Source organism: Saimiri boliviensis, chromosome 17, assembly GCF_048565385.1.
Source record: "Saimiri boliviensis isolate mSaiBol1 chromosome 17, mSaiBol1.pri, whole genome shotgun sequence".
In the NCBI taxonomy this organism is placed as follows: Eukaryota; Metazoa; Chordata; class Mammalia; order Primates; family Cebidae; genus Saimiri; species Saimiri boliviensis.
The window spans coordinates 5,419,122-5,438,309 of record NC_133465.1 but is presented as its reverse complement, the minus strand read 5'-3'; the positions used below and the strand labels follow the sequence as shown (position 1 = coordinate 5,438,309).

Below are 19,188 nucleotides of genomic sequence, written 5' to 3'. Positions count from 1 at the left end.
TGAAGCCAGTTTTGAACTCTTTGGCTTCTTTTTATAAACAGGACTGTAACTCTCACAATTCTTCAAGTCTGGTTGTGGTTTACATACTGTGTGGGATGGGAATAACATTCTTCATTTTATGAAAGAAATTTTTACACATGTGGTAAGCAGAGTTGTAGTATAATATAAAGCTGTATGTTTTACCCCCCTCTGTGTCCCCCTAGCACCCCAATCTTAAGATTTTGGTCCTTCAGGAGCCAGATTCTCTGTGGCTCAGGTTTTTCTTAGTCTCTAAAGACTAATCTTGACAGCCTAGTGATAGTTGTGGTCTTTGGCCTCTCTTAATTTATACTAAATCACATTTTGAACTGATGGATTTCAAATTACAAGCCTTTGCATCTGACTCAGTGGACTGTTAACACTTAGGCAAATTTCATCCTTTTTTAACTAAATGCTTGCTTTCTTAATTGGATGAAGCTTGATCTTTGTTTTTATCTCCAGTATATTAACAGCATCTTAAACTGTCCTCTTCCTTTGTCTCCCTCTCCTTTCCTTCAGCACCTCTACCTTCCCTTTGTTACCTTAAACCAGTTAAACGTAGCATGCACTTCTCTCATGTGCTAGTGGCAACAAAACAATTGAAGCAGATCCTCTTTTTAAAAAGCAGTTTTCACAAGATTTAGTCATATAAGAGATGACTGCCTTTAAAAAGTACATTTTCCCCATGTGTTTGTTATCAGAGTTGTTTTGTCTTGTGTACCTGCAACTAAGTTTATTTGTAAAGTAAGCATACTTAATTACAAGTATGAAGGTGCCAGCTTTGTTTTCAATTGTTAAGAAAACTATTCTTTAGACCCCAGTTGGGATTTAGAATTTCATGGAAGTCATTCTGTATGTTTAAAATGTGTTTATTAGAGGTAATATAGTTTTTGCTTAAAGTGTAGATGTAGATTGTTTGCTTAGTCTTAACTGTTACCTCTTTAATGGTTGCTGCTATATTGATGCAACTCCTGTAGTTATTAGTCTCATGATAGAACTATTTTTGTTTGGAAGTTACAGAGCTAGTCTAGGTAGGTATTCATTCTAAACTTTACTTTTTAAATGATTTATCATTCTTGATTTTGTTTTTAGCTGGGAAAACTCTTCAGATTTTTAACATTGAAATGAAAAGTAAAATGAAGGCTCATACTATGACTGATGATGTCACCTTTTGGAAATGGATCTCTTTGAATACGGTTGCTCTTGTTACGGATAATGCAGTTTATCACTGGAGTATGGAAGGAGAGTCTCAGCCAGTGAAAATGTTTGATCGCCATTCTAGCCTTGCAGGGTGCCAGATTATCAATTATCGTACAGATGCAAAACAAAAGTGGTTACTTCTGACTGGTATATCTGCACAGGTAACATTTTAACTAGTTTTTGTTGTTGTTGTCGTTTGGTTTTTTGTTTTTTATAAAGAAGAGGTTTAGAGAACTGTTGTGCCCAAAATGCAGTTTTGAGATTAGGTCTTTCTGTATTCAATCCTGTTGAATTTCACTTATTTGGAAAACTTTTTTTCTCTTTTTCTTTCCTCCCTCTCACCCCTTCTCCTTCTTCCCTCCCTGCCTCCCTCCCTTTCTTCCTTCCTCCCTCCTTTGCTACACTGACATGTAATTTCAGAATACTCTTATCAAGCATTTTTAGCTCTTCTATGGAGATTGAGTAGAAATCGAGTTTCTGTAAGAATGATTTGGGATTTATTATGGAGTATTTACTGCAGAATGAATGCATCTATGTCTTTTTCTTTAAGATGTATATGAGGCACATTTTAAACATTTATGTTAAATTTTAACAAGATAATGTTTGGGCTGATTTTAAGTTGAGAGACAAAAGTAACAAATAATTACAAATCCTGCTAAAGATGACAAAGCATTCTAATTATTTCATTACTTGATGAATCTGAGAGTTTTTAGTTTCTGGGTCCCCAAACATTATTCTCTTTGATCTTTTGTAGCAAAATCGTGTGGTGGGAGCTATGCAGCTATATTCTGTAGATAGGAAAGTATCTCAGCCCATTGAAGGACATGCAGCTAGCTTTGCACAGTTTAAGATGGAAGGAAATGCAGAAGAATCAACGTTATTTTGTTTTGCAGTACGGGGCCAAGCTGGAGGGAAGGTAAGTTTTAGCTTTGGTAATTATTTTAATGAGAACTTGTATTTGGCTTTTTGCCACGAATTAGTCATCTCATTTCAAAATAGCCTTCTCCTTTCCTAATTATTTTTAGTATTCACATTTGTGGTGACTTAATTTGTTCAAATTTTGCGTCTAGTGATACTTGTTTAAAATGAATAATGTTCTTTCACAGCTTTTTCTCTTGGCTGTTTATGTTCTTCATTTTGATTGCCAGAGTGTACATTTATATGCTGTACATCTAGAGAGTTTGATTTAGTAAGTGGTGCACATAATTTTTTTTGTTATTTTTTGTTTTTGTGAGATAATGTGTCACTCTGTTGCCCAGGCTTGAGTGCAGTGGCACACTCATGGGCTCACTGCAGCCCTGACCTTCCAGGCTCAAGTGATCCTTCTGTCTCAGCCTTCTGAGTAGTTGAGACTACAGGCACATGCCACCATGCCTGGCAATTTTTTTTATTTTTGTAGAGAGAGGGTCTCACTATATTGCCTAGGCTGGGCTCAAACTTTTGGGCCCCAAGTGACTTTCCCGTCTTGGTCTCCCAATATAATCTGCACTTTAAATACTCCATATGGCTTGATATAGAGGTAATGTAAACTACAGTTGAATAACATTGCCTTAAGTTAGAGGTTTTCAACCATGGCTACAAGTTGGAATCGCCTGAACAAATTGTAATACTTTGTATATTAGACTTCCTAGTTGCAGGTAATAGAAACAAGGTCTGGTTGATTAGAGCATGGGCTATTTAGTGAAGGATATTGGATGGTTTACAGCAGCCAGGGAGGCCGTACAACCAAGATTGGGAAATGAGGAGAAATAATGGAAAATGGACAGTGGTCAAGATCCTAGCCCACGACCATTCCACACAACTCTGAGAACACTGTCCATAATTGCATTGCTGGATGCTTGGAAATTTGATTTGACTGCTATTTCCACGACCAGAGTAGAATCTCTGAAATCCTAATACCTTTATGTTTCTAGCTCCCTGTTCAAAGTCCAATTATAGGCAAGGTCAGTTGCCCACATTTTATGTCTGAGAGGTTTGGAAAATAATGATTGGGTGCTTCTAAAAAAGAAGGCCGGTTCAACCACCAACAAACTTGTAAAGAGTGTCCTCCCTCTTGTTGTTCCATTAGGAAGAAGAGGGTTTAGATTCTAGGGAGACCAAAAAATTCGAACTTCACCTTTGTTAGGACATGTGTCTCTTTCTCTTGGTAAGTAAGCAGTTTTTAAAAATTGAGATAGAGACTGCTTAAAATATGATCATCTGTAGCCTGTCAGCAGAGAGGAAACAATAATTGAGGAGATACAATTCTGCTTAAAATTTCACAGTAGTCCCTGAATTGAGGAATAATGCTACCAATACCTTAATGTGACAAGGGTAGAAAGCACTGATATTTAGATCTGAATTGATGGAATTTAAACAGAGAAAAACAAACACATAGTTTTAGAAATTAGGTGTTATCCTTAAAGCATAAGACCAGGCTGGGTGCAGTCGCTCACACCTGTAATCCCAGCACTTTGGGAGGCCAAGGCAGGTGGATCACCTGAAGTCAGGAGTTCACAACCAACCTGGCTAACATGATGAAACCCCATCTCTACTAAATTACAAAAAAATCAGCCAGACGTGGTGGCACATGCCTGTAAGCCAAGCTACTTGGGAGGCTGAGACAGGAGAATCGCTTGTACCTGGGAGTTGGAGGTTGCAGTGAACTGAGATTGTGACATTGCACTCCAGCCTGGGCAACAAGAAATTAACTCTGTCTCAAAACAAGAAAAAAAATAAAATAAGGCCAGGACATTATTGAAAAGTTCTACTAGAAAAAAGTTTCAATGTCATTTTAAATAATATCCGAAAACCTATTTATAGGTTCTTGAGCCTGTTATTTAATATATGGTGCTATATCCTGTCTGCCATGACTTTTGAAGGAAGATGTCAATTTTTTCAGTATGGCTAGTCATCCTAATGAAAGATGAGACCCTACAACATTCATATGGTGTTTGTCTTGGAAACTGAATTGCTTTTTGTCTGAGTTTGTTTCTGGCATGATTAAGAAAAATATATAGTACCTTTTCATTGAGATTATTTACTTTTCTCTTGCCCGGCTTATGTGCAGCATTGGATATTTTAAACCAAAATGCTTTCGTCTAGTTTGTGGGATGTTTGTAATTAGAAAGACAACTCAAATTAGGTATATATATTCCTTCTGTTTTAGTGTATATGTATTGGTAGAGAAGAATTTAACAACTTAGGTAAAATTTCTATTTGGAAATCCTAAACTAAAATTGAAAGCTAGGAGAAAAATACCTTTGTAGGTAATGTATTACCCTTCTATACCATTTATTTCAGGTAGATTATTTGAGGTATGATTATTTCAGATATTCAGCTGGCTTTTTTTTGAGATGGAGTCTCGCTGTGTTGCCCAGGCTGGAGTGCAGTGGTGTGATCCCAGTTCCCTGCAACCTCCATCTCCAGATCAAGCGATTCTCCTGCCTCAGCCTCCCGAGTATCAGCTCATTTAAAAAAAAATGTATTTATCTTGGAATAACATAGATTCGTAGGAAGCTGCAAAGACAGTACAGAATAGTCCCCTGTGTTCATTACCCAGTTTCTCCCAGTGACTACATCGTACACAGCTGTAGTACTGTAGAAAACCAGGAAATTGACATTGGTACAATTGTATGATTCTGTGCCATCTTGTCATGAATAGATAACTATTTTATCACCACAGTGATTTCCCTTATGACTGTAGAGTCACACCCACTCCCCCTTTCTCACACCGTCCCCAGCTCTTGGTAACCACTAATTTATTCTCCATCTCTATAATTTATCATTTTAGGAATGTTACAGAAATGGAATCATACAGTATATGTTGGCTTCTTTTTTTTCAATCACTGTAATGTTCATGAAAGTATTTTTCCTTTTTATTACCAAGTATTCCATGGTATGGATATAACCAAAACCATTTAACATTGATCTCTTACAGAACATGTTGGTTGTTTCCTTTTTGGGGCTATAAATAAAGCTTCCTTGATCAACTGCTAATGTGTAGGTTTATATACATTCTTATTTTCTTTTGAACAGTTACATATTATTGAAGTTGGCACACCACCTACGGGGAACCAGCCCTTTCCAAAGAAGGCAGTGGATGTTTTCTTTCCTCCAGAAGCACAAAATGATTTTCCTGTTGCAATGCAGGTATTTTAAGCAAAATAAATGACTTTAAAAAAAAATTCTCCTCTTAAAAGAAATTAACCCAAAGAGTATTCATGGTAGATATAATTTAAGTGATGCTTAAAAGAATACTCTTTAGAGTGTATTAGTGAAGCTTTGTAAAATAATACCTTGGCCTTTCATGTACAGACATACCTTGAACATATTATGATATTTGGTTCCAGACCACCACAATAAAGTAAATAACCACAGGAAAGTGAGTCATAAGAGTTCTTTGGTTTCCCAGTGCAGATAAAAGTTATATTTACCCTGTACGGTAGTCTACTGTAAAGTATGAAATAGCATTGTCTAGAAAAACAGTATACATATTGTAATTTAAAAATACTTTTGCTAAAAAATATTAGTGATTATTTGAGCCTTTAGTGAGTTGTCATCTTTTTGCTTGTGGAGAGTCTTGTGTCAATGTCAATGGCTGCAGAATAGTCAGAGTGGTGGTTGCTGAAGGTTGAGGTGGCTCTGGTACTTTCTTCAAATAAGACATCAAAGAAGTTTGCTGCACTAATTGACTATTTCACAAACAATTTCTCTGTGCAATGCTGTTTGGTAGCATTTTACCTACAGTAGATCTTTCAAAATTGGAGTCAATTCTTTCAAACCCTGCCACTGCTTTATTAGCTAAGTTTCTTTAATAATCTAAATCCATTGTTGTCATTCAGCAGTGTTCACAGCACCTTCACCAGGAGTAGATTGCATCTCAAGAAACCACTTTTCTTTGCTCGTCCTGAAGAAGCAGCTCCTATACTATGAGATTATAGTAATTCAATCATACATTTAGGCTCCATTTCTAATTCTAGTTTTCTTGCTATTTCCACCACATCTACAGTTATTTGCTCCACTTTAGTCTTGAACTCCTCCCTCAATCATCTATGAAGGTTGGAATCAGCTTCTTCCAAACTCCTTTTAATGTTGATATTTTGACTTCCCATGAATCATGAATGTTCTTAACGACATCTGGAATGATGAATCGTTTCCAGATTCACCATTACTTAAATTTACTGTGGTAAATCCTTTCCAGATTCACTTAAATTTACTTTGCCCAGATCTATCAGATGAATCACTATCAATGGCAGCTGTGGCCTTATGAAATATATTTCTTAAGTAAGAAGACTTGTAAGTCAAAATTACTTCTTTGATTCATAGGCTTCAGAATGGATGTTGTCTTAGCAGCCATTAAAGCAATATTAATATCCTTGTATATCTCTATCAGAGCTCTTCGGTGACTATGTGCATTGTTGATGAGCAGCAACATTTCAAAGGGAATCTTTTTTTTTTTTTTTCCTGAGCAGTAGGTCTCAACAGTAGGCATAAAATATTTCATAAACAATGCTGTAAACAGATGAGCTGTCATCAATCATCAAGGCTTGTTGTTCCATTTCTGTAGCACAGGCAAAGTAGATTTAGCATAATTTCTTGAGTGTTCTAGGATTTTTGGAATAGCAAATGAGCATTGACTTCAACTTAAAGTCACCAACGTCATTAGTTCCTAATGAGAGAGTCAGCCTGTCCTTTAAAGCCAGGCATTGACATCTCTGTAGATGTAAATGCAGATGCCTAGATGGCATCTTCCTCCCATAGAAGACTGTTTCTTCCACATTGAAAATCTGTTGTTTAGTGTGGCCACCTTCAGTGATCTTACCTATATCTTCTGTTTAACTTGCTGCAGCTTCTACATCAGTACTTGCTATTTCACCGTGTACTTTTATGTTATAGAGATGATTCCTTTCCTTAAACCTCACCAACCAACTTCTGCTACATTCAGATTTTTCTTCTGTTGCTTTCTCACCTCTCTGAGCCTTGACAGAATTGAGGAGAGTTAGGGCCTTGCACTAGATTAAGCTTTGGCTTAAGAGAATGTTGTAGCTGGTTTGATATCTCTCTCCTTCTCTCTCTCTCTCTCTCTCTCCCCCCTTCCCCCCTTCCTTCCTTCCTTCCTTTCCCTTCTTCCTTTCTTTCCTTTTTCCTTTCTTCCCTCCCTCCATCCCTTCTTTCTTTTCTTTTCTTTTTTTTAAGAGACAGAGTCTCCCACTGTTGCCCAGGCTGGAATGCAGTGGTGTGATCATAGCTCACTGCAGCCTTGAATTTAAACTCCTGGGCTCAATTCATCCTTTTGCCTCATCCTCCAGAGTAGCTAAGAGTAGATAGGACTACAGGCACATATTGCTACACCTGTCTATTTAAAAAAAAAATTTTAGAGACAATGTCTAACTGTGTTGCGCAAGCTGGTCCTTTTCTTTTTTTGAGACTAAATCTATTGCCCAGACTGGAGTGCAGTGGCACAATCTTGGCTCACTGCAATCTGCCTCCTGGGTTCAAGAGATTATCATGCCTCAGCCTCTCAAGTAGCTGGCACTATAGGTGCCTGCCACCACAACCGGCTGATTTTTGTATTTTTATTAGAGATAGGGTTTCACCGTGTTGGTCAGGCTGGTCTGGAACTCCTGACCTCAAATGATCTACCCACCTCGGCCTCCCAAAGTGCTGGAATTATGGGCATGAGCCACCACGCCCAGGCTGGTCTTAAACTCCTGGCCCTAAGTGATGCTTCTGCTTCCGCCTCCTGTGTAGCTGGGACTGCAGACACATACCACTGCACCTGGCTAGTGTATAACATTTTTATTTGAGACAAGGTCTTGCTCTGTCACCCGGGCTGGAGTGCAATGGTGCAATCTCAGCTCACTGCAACCTGCACCTCCCAGGTTAAAGCGATTCTTGTGCCTCAGCTTCCCATGTAGCTGCGATTACAGGAATGCACCACCATGCCTGGATAATTTTTTTTTTTTTTTTTTTTTTTAGTAGAGACAGGGTTTTACCATGTTGGTCAGGCTGATATTTGAACTCCTGACCTCAAGTGATCCACTTGCCTCAGCCTCCCAAAGTGCTGAGATTACACACATGAGCCACCGCGCCCAGCCATGTATAACTTTTTTTTTTTAAGAGACAGAGTCTCCCTCTGTCACCTAGTCTGGAGTGCAGTGGTGCAATCTTGGCTCACTGCAACCTCCACCTCCCAGGTTCAAGCAATTCTCCTGCCTTAGCCTCCCAAGTGGTTGGGACTACAGGCGCATGCTGCCTTGCCCAACTAATTTCTTTTATATTTAAGTGGAGATGGGGTTTTGCCATGTTGCCCAGGCTGATCTCGAACTCCTAGCTCAGGCAATCCGCCCACCTTGGCGTCCCAAAGTGCCGGGATTACTGGTATAAGCCACTGCACCCAGCCTATAACATTTTAAAAGAGAAAAAAACTACTCATTTAGATAGTTACATAAATTCAAAAGTGTAATAGTTTTATTTCTCTTTGGCTGCAAAACATTATCTCAATATGACAAGTACCTAGAGTTTGACTTTGTGGTAATTTCCTTAGATGTGAGAAAATGAGACTGGGATTACATGTGTAAGCTACTGCACTAGTGCACTTTTCTCTGTAGCAGCAAGAAAGCTATTAAGTTTTCTGATCATTTGAGTGTTCACTGGAGTAGTACTTTTAATTTCCTTCAAGAACTTTTCCTTTATATTTACAACTTGGCTAAGTCAAAAGGCCCACCATTCAGCCTATCTTGGCTTTGGACATGTCTTTCTCACTAAACATAAAATCATTTCTAGCTTTTGATTTAAAATGAGAGCTAGAACACATAGAGGCAATTGTAGGGTTATTAATAGGCCTAATTTCATTATTGTTGTGTTTCAGAGAATAGGGAGGCCTGAGAAAAGGGAAAGAAATGGGATAACAGCTGGTTGGTGGAGCAGTCAGAACACACACAATTTTTTTTTTTTTGTACTTTGGGCTCTGGAGTACATGTGCGCATCCTGCATCCTGCGGGATTGTTGCATAGGTACATACATGCCATGATGGTTTGCTGTCTCCATTCCCCTACCCGCATCACCTACATCAGGCATTTCTCCTGGTGTTATTCCTCCCCATCCTCCTCATCCCCACTCCACCCCACCCTGCTGTCCCTCCCCACCCCTCCACCTCCCCACCTAGCCCTGTGAGTGTTGTTCCCTTCCCTGTGCCTAAGTGTTCTCATTGTTCACCACCTGCCTATGAGTGAAAACATGGGGAATACACACAGTATTTATTGGTTAAGTTTGCTGTCTTGGTGTGATTCATAGCACCCTAAAATAATTACAATAGTAACATCAAAGATCACTGGTCACAGATCAACATAACATATATAGTAATTAAAAGGTTTGAAATACTGTAATAATTAATGAAAACGTGACACAGAGACACTGAAGAGAGCACACACTGTTGGAAAATAGTGCCAGAAGGCTTGTGGATGCAGGTTGCCATAATCTTCCATTTGTAAAGATTCATCTGAACTGCAAAGTGCAGTAAAATGAGGTATGTCTGTAATATGTAAACTGTGCTATCCTGAGTTTTGAATTGACTTTCCTTTTATCAATTTCATTCATATTCTTATGTTTAATGTAAAAGCTTGGGATATTCATATTTAAATGTGCTATAAAAATGAAGGAAACTTTAAATATTAGCTTTTAATTTTTCAAATAAGCCTCTTGTTCTAGAATTTTACCATCTCTAAAATGGAATTAGACTGAATGTTTTTATCTTCTGTTTGTAGATTCATTATTTTACTAAAGTGTTGATTTTCTTTGTACAGATCAGTGAAAAGCATGATGTGGTATTCTTGATAACTAAATATGGTTATATCCACCTTTATGATCTTGAGACTGGTACCTGCATCTACATGAATAGAATCAGTGGAGAAACAATTTTTGTTACTGCACCTCATGAAGCCACAGCTGGAATAATTGGCGTAAACAGAAAGGGACAGGTAAGGAAACCTTGAAACTTAAGCAATAAAATAAAATAACCTGATCATTTGGGAACAATCCTGTACTTTAAAAGAGAAATTCCCCCAAAAATAATAAAAGAGAAAATAAAATAGCACATTACTGTTAGTTTTTTTCCAAAAAGTAAATGGCAACTTTGGATATTAGAAAATAATATGTATCAAAGCATGATGTAAGCTGATAAAAAAGAAAATAATATATACCTAAAAATAGAGTTGTGTATGAATACAGAGTCTCTCTTTAATCCTCTCTCAGAGAGAGAAACTGGTATATTGCCATCTCAGACTGCATATATGCATTACTGTCAAAAGAAGTTATTCTCCATGGAAAGAAACAATTTAGGGTTATATTTGACAGACTCATATTCTTTTTAAGGGGTTTTCTGTTATCTCCAAGGCAGAGCGATTATCAACTACAGGGATAAGAACTCGATTTACATCCCTTTTCCTAGCTCCTTAATTAAGTATTACTAACAATTTCATGTTAGAAAGTGATAGGTTTCAGTACCTCTCATGGGGTGCCTGGAAAGTTAATCAATTTGGTAGGGAAATATTATCTGTTCTAAATTTATGAACTTTGAAAAACCTCTTCACACCATCTAGCAAGTGGTTCTTTCTCTGTCATTTTAATCCCCCCCACCCCCAGATGGAGTCTTGCTCCATCACCCAGGCTGGAGTGCAGTGGCTCAGCCTCGGCTCACTGCAACCTCGGCCTCCTGGGTTCAAGCAATTCTCCTGCCTCAGCCTACCAAGTAGCTGGGATTACAGGTGCCCACCACCACACCTGGCTAATTTTGGTATTTTTAGTAGAGATGGGGTTTCACCATGTTGGCCAGGCTGCTCTCAAACTCCTAACTTCGTGATCCGCCCGCCTTGGCCTCCCAAAGTGCTGGGATTACAGCGTGAACCACTGGGCCCAGCCTATTTTAATATTAATAAGAATATTTTACCAGGAGGTATCTTAATTTTCTGAAAAATGGCTAAAAATTTTAAAACTTAATACTGTTACTGGTCTTGCCTTTTACTTGTTTCCTCCAAATTAGCATTTTTTTCGATACTGAACAAAGGAAGTAGATAGGTTTTGTTTCTCCTTGATTCAGTTAATATTTGAAGATGTTACGTATATGAAGAGACAGTTCCTCTAGGGAAAGGGAGTCCATCCCTACCTACCCATGCCCCACCTTAACTCCAGACCTGGCGAGGTGCTTCTGCTTTATACTCCTAGCACTTAGGGTGTCTTCTTCATAACACTTATCATACATACTAAAATTGTTTGCTTAGCTATTGCAGTCATTATTCTTCATTAGAAAGAGATTGTCTTTCTCACCAGTCAGTGTCTGGGACAAAAACAGTTTTAAAAATTCAGTAGCTTTCAGGTATTCAGTTGTAGTGTCTCTCTTAGAAAAATCAAGAATAGGCTGAGCAGGGTGGTTCTCACCTGTAATCCCAGCACTTTGGGAGGCTGAGGTGGGCGGATCATGAGGTCAGAAGATCAAGACCATCCTGGCTAACACAATGAAACCCCGTCTCTACTAAAAATACAAAAAAAAAGCATGAGCCGGGCATGGTGGCAGGCTCCTGTAGTCCCAACTCCTCAGGAGACTGAGGCAGGAGAATCACTTGAACCCAGGAGGTGCAGGTTGCAGTGAGCCCAGATTGCGCCACTGCACTCCAGCCTGGTCAACAGAGCCAGACTCTGTCTCCAAAAAAAAAAGAAGAAAGAATAAGGCCAGGCGTGGTGGCTCATGCCTGTAATCCTAGCACTTGGGGAGGCTGACATGGGCAGATTGCCTGAGCTCAGGAATTTGAGACCAGCCTGGGCAACATGGTGAAACCCCAACTCTATTAAAAATATAAAAAATTAGCTGGCTATGGTGATGCATGCATGTAATCCCAGCTAGTTGGGAGTCTGAGGCAAGAGAATTGCTTGAACCTGGGAGGCAGAGGTTGCAATGAGCCGAGATTGTGCCACTGTACTCCAGCCTGGGTGACAGAACAAGACTCTGTCTCCAAAAAAAAAAAAAAAAAAAAAAGGAAAATCAAGAATGTATTGGCCTTTTTTGGTGAACTAGATTAGTGATAATTTAATAATCGTGAATTTTTTTTTTTTTTAAGAGACAGGGTCTTACTGTGTTGCACAGGCTGGTCTTGAACTCCTAGGCTCAAGTGATCCTCCTACCTTGGCTTCCCAAAGTGCTACCATTACAGGCATGAGCCACCATGCCTGGACCCTTTTTGTTTCTGCTGTTGTGCTGTTTTAAGATAATGCTTGACCTACAGTGTCTTGAATAATTTCATGATATATTCTTGGGTGATCATAACCCTGATTCTAGGAACTTGTTGATTGTTACTTTCCCTTCCCTCCCAAATTTTATGTGCCATCTGCTTTGAGTAAAGAGATTAGCGTTTACAGTAACCTTAGGACCTCAGGCCTTTCTTCTACTCTTCTGCTAAAGTCTACTAACTTGGCATATCCCCTGAAAGAACGAGTATGTGGCTTCTTTGCATTGAAAAAGCAAATTCAATTAAAGTGATGTTGTAGTCAACATCTGGCCTAAATTCTGAATTTGATAGAACTGAGTACTTTAGAAGACACTGGAACCTTTTCTGTTCCCTGCAGTAGATCTAATATTAGATCAATACTAAATATTGGTTGCTAGAAGTCTGCTAGAACAATCTTTAAGTATGAAAAGGATGAAACTGTAGATTCAATATTTGGGGAAACCTAAGGCAGCAATCAATAGGAAGCTTTAGAAAATGTAGTTGGAACTGGATTTTCTGTTCATCTTTCTCATTCTTTATAGGAGGTAAGATTTGAGTTAAGGTTGGGGCTCAGGAATGCAAATAACTATAGAGAAAGTAATTAATGCTTCCTTTAAATAAGCCTTGAGGATGGAGGTCGGACCAACAGAAATAAAATCTTAGAGGTTAAAATTTCTTCATTTTCCTTGAATGGAGTAGTAGAACAGGCAGGGCAGACTGTTTCCTATATATTTGGTTCACTGAGTTCTCAAGTATTTTTTTAATTCTTGTTGATTTGAGGACAGAAATTTTCTATGTTCATTTATTCAACAAATTTGTTTTATGCCACACTAATTGCATATTGCTAGTAATACAATTAAACGAAGACAAGCCCCCTTTCCTCATGTGGAACAGTGACTGAGAATTATACAACTATATTAGGTTGAGAAATGCTGTTAGGGGTAATATGAGTAGTTTATAAGCTAGGGTATATAACTAGTTCTGCACTGGAGAAAGGAATGGATGGGTAGAGAAGGACTCCCTTTCTCTACGGCAGTTGACAGTAGTTCAGTTTTTGGGGCAAGCCAGAAAGTGTTCTGTGTGTGGCATTGAGTGTTACGGAAGTTTGAGGGTAGGTAACTTTTCCAAACAAGCAATTAAAAATTGGCCTTTACTGATAATTGTATTTTTTTTTAAGTACCTGCCATGTTCCTTGCATTATGATAAGTGCTTAATGATTCAGTGGTCCCTCCCTTCATTGAGTGTATAATTTGGTCTCCAGGAATGAAAATGTAATTAATGAAAATTACTGAAAAAAATTCTTGTGAAGAAAAATCCTAAAATTAAAAGGAGTATACCTTAAATAACTTCTAAGTGAGCCCTAGAGGTCATTTAGATTTCATAACTTCTTCCGTGTCATTTTCTGTAGGTTATCAAGATTGAAGTCCTCAAGAAGTTTTTGTTTGTTTGTTTGAGACAGAGTCTCACTCTGTTGCCCAGACTGGAGTGCAATGGCGCAATCTTGGCTCACTGCAACCTCCACCTCCCGGTTCAAGCGATTCTCCTGCCTCAGTCTCCTGAGTAGCTGGGATTACAGACATGTGCTACAATACCCAGCTAATTTTTGTATATTTTTAGTAGAGACGGGATTTCACCATGTTGGTCAGGCTGGTCTCAAAACTCCTGACTTCATGATCCGCCTGCCTCAGCCTCCCAAAGTGCTGGGATTACAGGCATGAGCCACCAGGCCTGGCAAGAAGTTTTAAATAACGTGGAGTTGTCTTTCATAGCTCAGTTAAGTAGGAATCTTAATCTTTGATACTGACTATGTTAAGAATGAATAGATGGTATCAAAGCAGTTAGTTTAGACAGTGGAGTAAGAAGTTGTTTACATGATAGGATGGCCATATTTTAAGAACCCCATAATAGCCTAGCACCCTATGACATTTGTTTTTGAATCTTAATTTTTTTTCTCCTTGTCTTCCTTCTTTCTTTTATTATTTTTTAATGGCAGCAATAAAACAGCTGTTAACAATTTCATTACCTTTGTGATACAGTAGTAACTTGTTTTAAACAGATTTGGTATAATTTGTATCCAAATGAACACACTGCAGCTATATTTTATTCTTTAAATTGCAGGTTTTGTCAGTGTGTGTGGAAGAAGAAAACATAATTCCTTACATCACCAATGTTCTACAAAATCCTGATTTGGCTCTGAGAATGGCTGTACGTAACAACTTAGCCGGTGCTGAAGAACTTTTTGCCCGGAAATTTAATGCTCTTTTTGCCCAGGGAAATTACTCAGAGGCAGCAAAGGTGGCTGCTAATGCACCAAAGGTAAAGAGTTAAAAAAATGAAGTTGTCATGACATTAATCTAGTGTTAATATTCTATTTGTTATATTGTTAGAAAAGGAACCAGCTCTCCACAGAGAAACTGTTTTTAGGTTACATTTGGGTTACATTTTCCTTTAGTAGAAGTCTTGTCATTGCCTCTAGATTTGGTTAATTTTCTCTGGATTTGATTAGTTTTTATTAGATTATTGTTAGAAGGATATATAGGTCTAACAAGCCTTTGATTTACCTCCTAGATGTAATAATGTTTAGTTATTTAGGTGTAATACTGTTTGACTTCGTAAATGATAGTTACTGATAAGTTGGACAGGAAACAAATCCTCTCCAGTTTTATGGTGAATAGAGCTGTCAAAAATTAGGCCGAATTTATTCTCATCACTTTTGATGTTACTTTATGGTGGACTGAATTAACACCTTACATTCCTGACCAGTATTATGAAAGTTGTACTTAATATGAACTTAGGATAATACCTAGCTATAACTGTTTTATGATTATAATTATTCTCTTACACATTGACATTGTAATTAAGTTGATTTTTTTTTTTTTCTGGTTAATCTTATAACATTGAACCAGGGGTATGAAAGATAGTGACTAAATATTTACTCCAGATGGTGAAGATTTGAAACTTGATAGCTTGATGTGAATAGATGGACTCATTCCTGTAAGACTGACCTAACAGATTGATCTCTACAGGGCGATTAGTGTGCTGTTTGGATCACTTTTGAAGAGGGTTTAACATTTCTCCTTCTTAAAGGGAATTCTTCGTACTCCAGACACTATCCGTCGGTTCCAGAGTGTTCCAGCCCAGCCAGGTCAAACTTCTCCTCTACTTCAGTACTTTGGTATCCTTTTGGACCAGGGACAGCTCAACAAATATGAATCCTTAGAGCTTTGTAGGCCTGTACTTCAGCAAGGGCGAAAACAGCTTTTGGAGAAATGGTTAAAAGAAGATAAGGTACATTAAATTGTGTTGACATAATCTTGTTTTAATTGCATTAAATATGATGTTAGCACGTTAAAATCATTTAGTCTGCACCAGAAATGTCTCCATTACTGCTTGTAGAAACAGAACAAAACCATACATTGCATAAGATTGGTTCACTTATTTCCTTTTGAAAATACATATGTATTTAATGGATAGCGAGGTCATATCTTTCTTTTGTTTAGGTTTTTAAATGGTCCAGGATTCTTGCTTGGTGTTTAAGACAACCTGGAAGTGAATTGCTATCCTTTTGCTTTTGGAAAGCTTAATGTGAGATACTTACCTCAGTATCCATCGTATTTGTCAGTATATGTGACTCACTTGGACGTAGGAGTATACTCTTATCTACCACATTCCACACTTCAGATGCACAGTAGTTCTACCCATACAATTCTCATGTTTTCTTTTAATATTTCTAAAGTATCATCAAACTTAACCATATTTGCTGCTGGTAAACATGTTTGGGTAGACAAGGAAAATGTTATATAAAATGTTGGATCTGGCTGGGCATGGTGGCTCATGCCTGTAATCCTAGCACTTTGGGGTCCAAGGTCTGGGGAACACTTAAGGTCAGGAGTTCAAGACTCACCTGGCCAACATGGTGAAACCTCATCTTTACTAAAAATAACAAAATTAGCCAGACATCCTGGTGGGTCCCTGTAATTCCAGCTACTCAGGAGGCTGAGGCAGAAGAATCGCTTGATCCCAAGAGGCGGAGGTTGCAGTGAGCTGAGATTGCACCACTGCACTCCAGGCTGGGCGATAGAACAAGACTCAATCTTAAAAAAAAAAAAAAAAAAAAAATGGATCTTAATAAGGCAGGACAACTAATTAGCAATGAGATACTGTCTCCCAGTGATTCACAGAATGTTAGTGTTACATGGAAAAAATATTTAACTTGGTTTCTTGAAGTTTATTTAAGTACGAACCTATTCTAAAATGTTAACTAGCTTTCTTTACAGTAGGTCTTCTCCATGCCTTTTATATTCACTCAGTACTTATTCAATATTTCTCTTTACACAGAGCATATAATGGTAATACGTTTTCCTGAGCACCTTATTCCTTATGTGGAATAGTGACTGAGAAACAGACAAAGGATGTTGTTTGTTTGTAAGATAACAAGTTTCAACTGTCTGTTAGTGTTAATTCTTTTCACACCACCATAAAAAAAAAAGGCCTTTCTCCTCAAAGTTGTAGTATGGAATTACCATTGTCAAGAACTGAAATGGTATTGTTTAAAGCACTCTGAATAGTGAATAACATTTAGTGTTATTATTCTTTCATCATTAGTATATGTTAGTACAGTTTTTATATTATTAATTCTAAGTCCTTGTGTCCTTCCTGCTGTGTAAGCTTAAATCCAAGTCAAGAAGATGGAACTTAGATCTTTCAGAGATATATAGGTTATACTCTGAGTTCCATAACTGTCCTTATGGTCAACCTTATCTGGCTTCTTCAGTATCAAATTTTCATTTGATAACATTACATTAAAAGTTGCTTTTTGTTTTTGAAAAATTGGGGCCATGTGATGTGAGTCTGATATCTGAATATTCTTCATAGTTAGAAGCATAAGATTCTGCTGTAAAGTACTTAAATTCCTAACAAGGTAGTTGATAATATGTATCCGAATGCAATCTTAGTGGGCCTTTTATCTTTTAAGTAGGATTTGTGGAGAATTCAACTGAGACATTGCTATGACTACAAGATTAAGAGTCTGCCAACCACAACCCCTGAATATTTATAATATATTCTGTAAAACTAAGTACCTCTCATACTAGTTATTATTTATGGTGGACATAGTGTCACCTGCTCATTTCTAAAACAGTTCATGGATCACCAAACAATCTTTTTTTCCTTTTGACAGCTGGAATGTTCTGAAGAACTGGGTGATCTTGTGAAATCTGTGGACCCTACATTGGCACTTAGTGTATATCTAAGGGCTAATGTCCCAAATAAAGTCATTCAGTGCTTTGCCGAAACAGGTCAAGTCCAGAAGATTGTTTTATATGCTAAAAAGGTGAGTTCAGTTAAACAAATTCTCAGCATGAGTTCATTGAAACTGACAGAGAAATTAGCCTGTATTAACTCTTGGTTACTTTAATAATGAATTTTCTTTCATTTTCATTTGCTTCAAAATGTATAAAAATTCTCTTACCCCTCATATCAAATTCATACTTGTTAAATGAAGACAATTACTCTTGCATGGCTTATCAGAATTTAAGAAAGCAGGGCCATGTTTAACATGTTAGAACAAACTTTTGAAATATTCATTCATTGAAAATGGATAAGCCAGGCTAGGTGTGGTGGCTTACACCTGTAATCCCAGCACTTTGGGAGGCCAAGGCCGGCAGATTGCTTGAGCTCAGGAGTCTGAGACCACTAGCCGGGGCAATATGGTGAAACCCTGTCTTCATTAAAAATGCAAAAAAAAAAATAGCCAGGCATGGTGATGTGTGCCTGTGGTCCTAGCTACTCAGGAGGTGAAGGTGGGAGGATCACTTGAGCCCAGGGGGCAGAGGTTTCAGTGAACCGAGATTGCACCTCTGCACTCCAGCTTGCATGACAGAGCAAGACCCTGTCTCAAAAAAAAAAAAAAAAAAGAAGAAGAAAATGGATAAGCCAGTTATAAAAACTGACAAGTCCTTTGTTCAAATATATCATCACCAAGGTCTAATTGGGCACCTTAAATTGAAAATGAATTTGTGCTTTCACCAGTAGTTCTATATTAGCAAGATTTTATAGTAGAAAAAGTATTTAAATGCTATAAAATTGATACATAGCAGCAGCATTTAAGTCTTTGTTTGTTTATAGGTTGGATACACTCCAGATTGGATATTTCTGCTGAGAAATGTAATGCGAATCAGTCCAGATCAGGGACAACAGTTTGCTCAAATGTTAGTTCAAGATGAAGAACCTCTTGCTGACATCACACAGGTAATGGCATTAAAATATATTTTGTAGAAGCTGATTGAAACGGAGAGTGGGGGCCAGCTGTGGTAATTCACGCCTGTAATCCCAATACTTTGGGAGGATTGCTTGAGGCCAAGAGTTCAAGACCAGTCTGGACAACATTGTGAGACCTTGTCTCTATAAAAAATATAAAAGTCATCTGGGTGTAGTGGCACATGCCTGTGGTCCCAACTACTCAGATGGCTGAAGTAGATGGATCGCTTCAGCCTAGGAGGTCAAGGCTGCAGTGAGCTGTGGTCGTGCCATTGCACTCCACCCTGGGCGACAGAGTGAGACTCTGTCTCCAAAAGAATAAAAAAAGAAAATTTACAGTTTGTAAAAATTACAGCTTTGTCATTCTATACGGATAAACTTCAAATGTCTTGCAAAAAAAAAGCAAGTTACAAAAGAATGGACAGTCTGAAACTGTCTGCATATAATTTTAAAACATGCAAAGCAACTTATT

At 38.0% G+C, this 19,188-nt stretch overlaps 1 protein-coding gene across 3 annotated transcripts in view; it reads left to right on the top strand.

The window, feature by feature from the left end:
• The window catches only part of CLTC (clathrin heavy chain), a 75,049-nt gene that overhangs the window by 26,586 nt on the left and 29,275 nt on the right, over positions 1–19,188 (top strand). For all 3 annotated transcript variants that reach the window (XM_010339718.3, XM_003929087.4, XM_074388072.1), the window contains exons 3-10: positions 1,111–1,379; positions 1,973–2,134; positions 5,236–5,349; positions 10,005–10,178; positions 14,577–14,774; positions 15,546–15,746; positions 17,638–17,790; positions 18,585–18,707. In XM_010339718.3, coding sequence (XP_010338020.1) covers positions 1,111–1,379; positions 1,973–2,134; positions 5,236–5,349; positions 10,005–10,178; positions 14,577–14,774; positions 15,546–15,746; positions 17,638–17,790; positions 18,585–18,707 — 1,394 coding nt within the window. The remainder of the gene's footprint in view (positions 1–1,110; positions 1,380–1,972; positions 2,135–5,235; positions 5,350–10,004; positions 10,179–14,576; positions 14,775–15,545; positions 15,747–17,637; positions 17,791–18,584; positions 18,708–19,188) is intronic.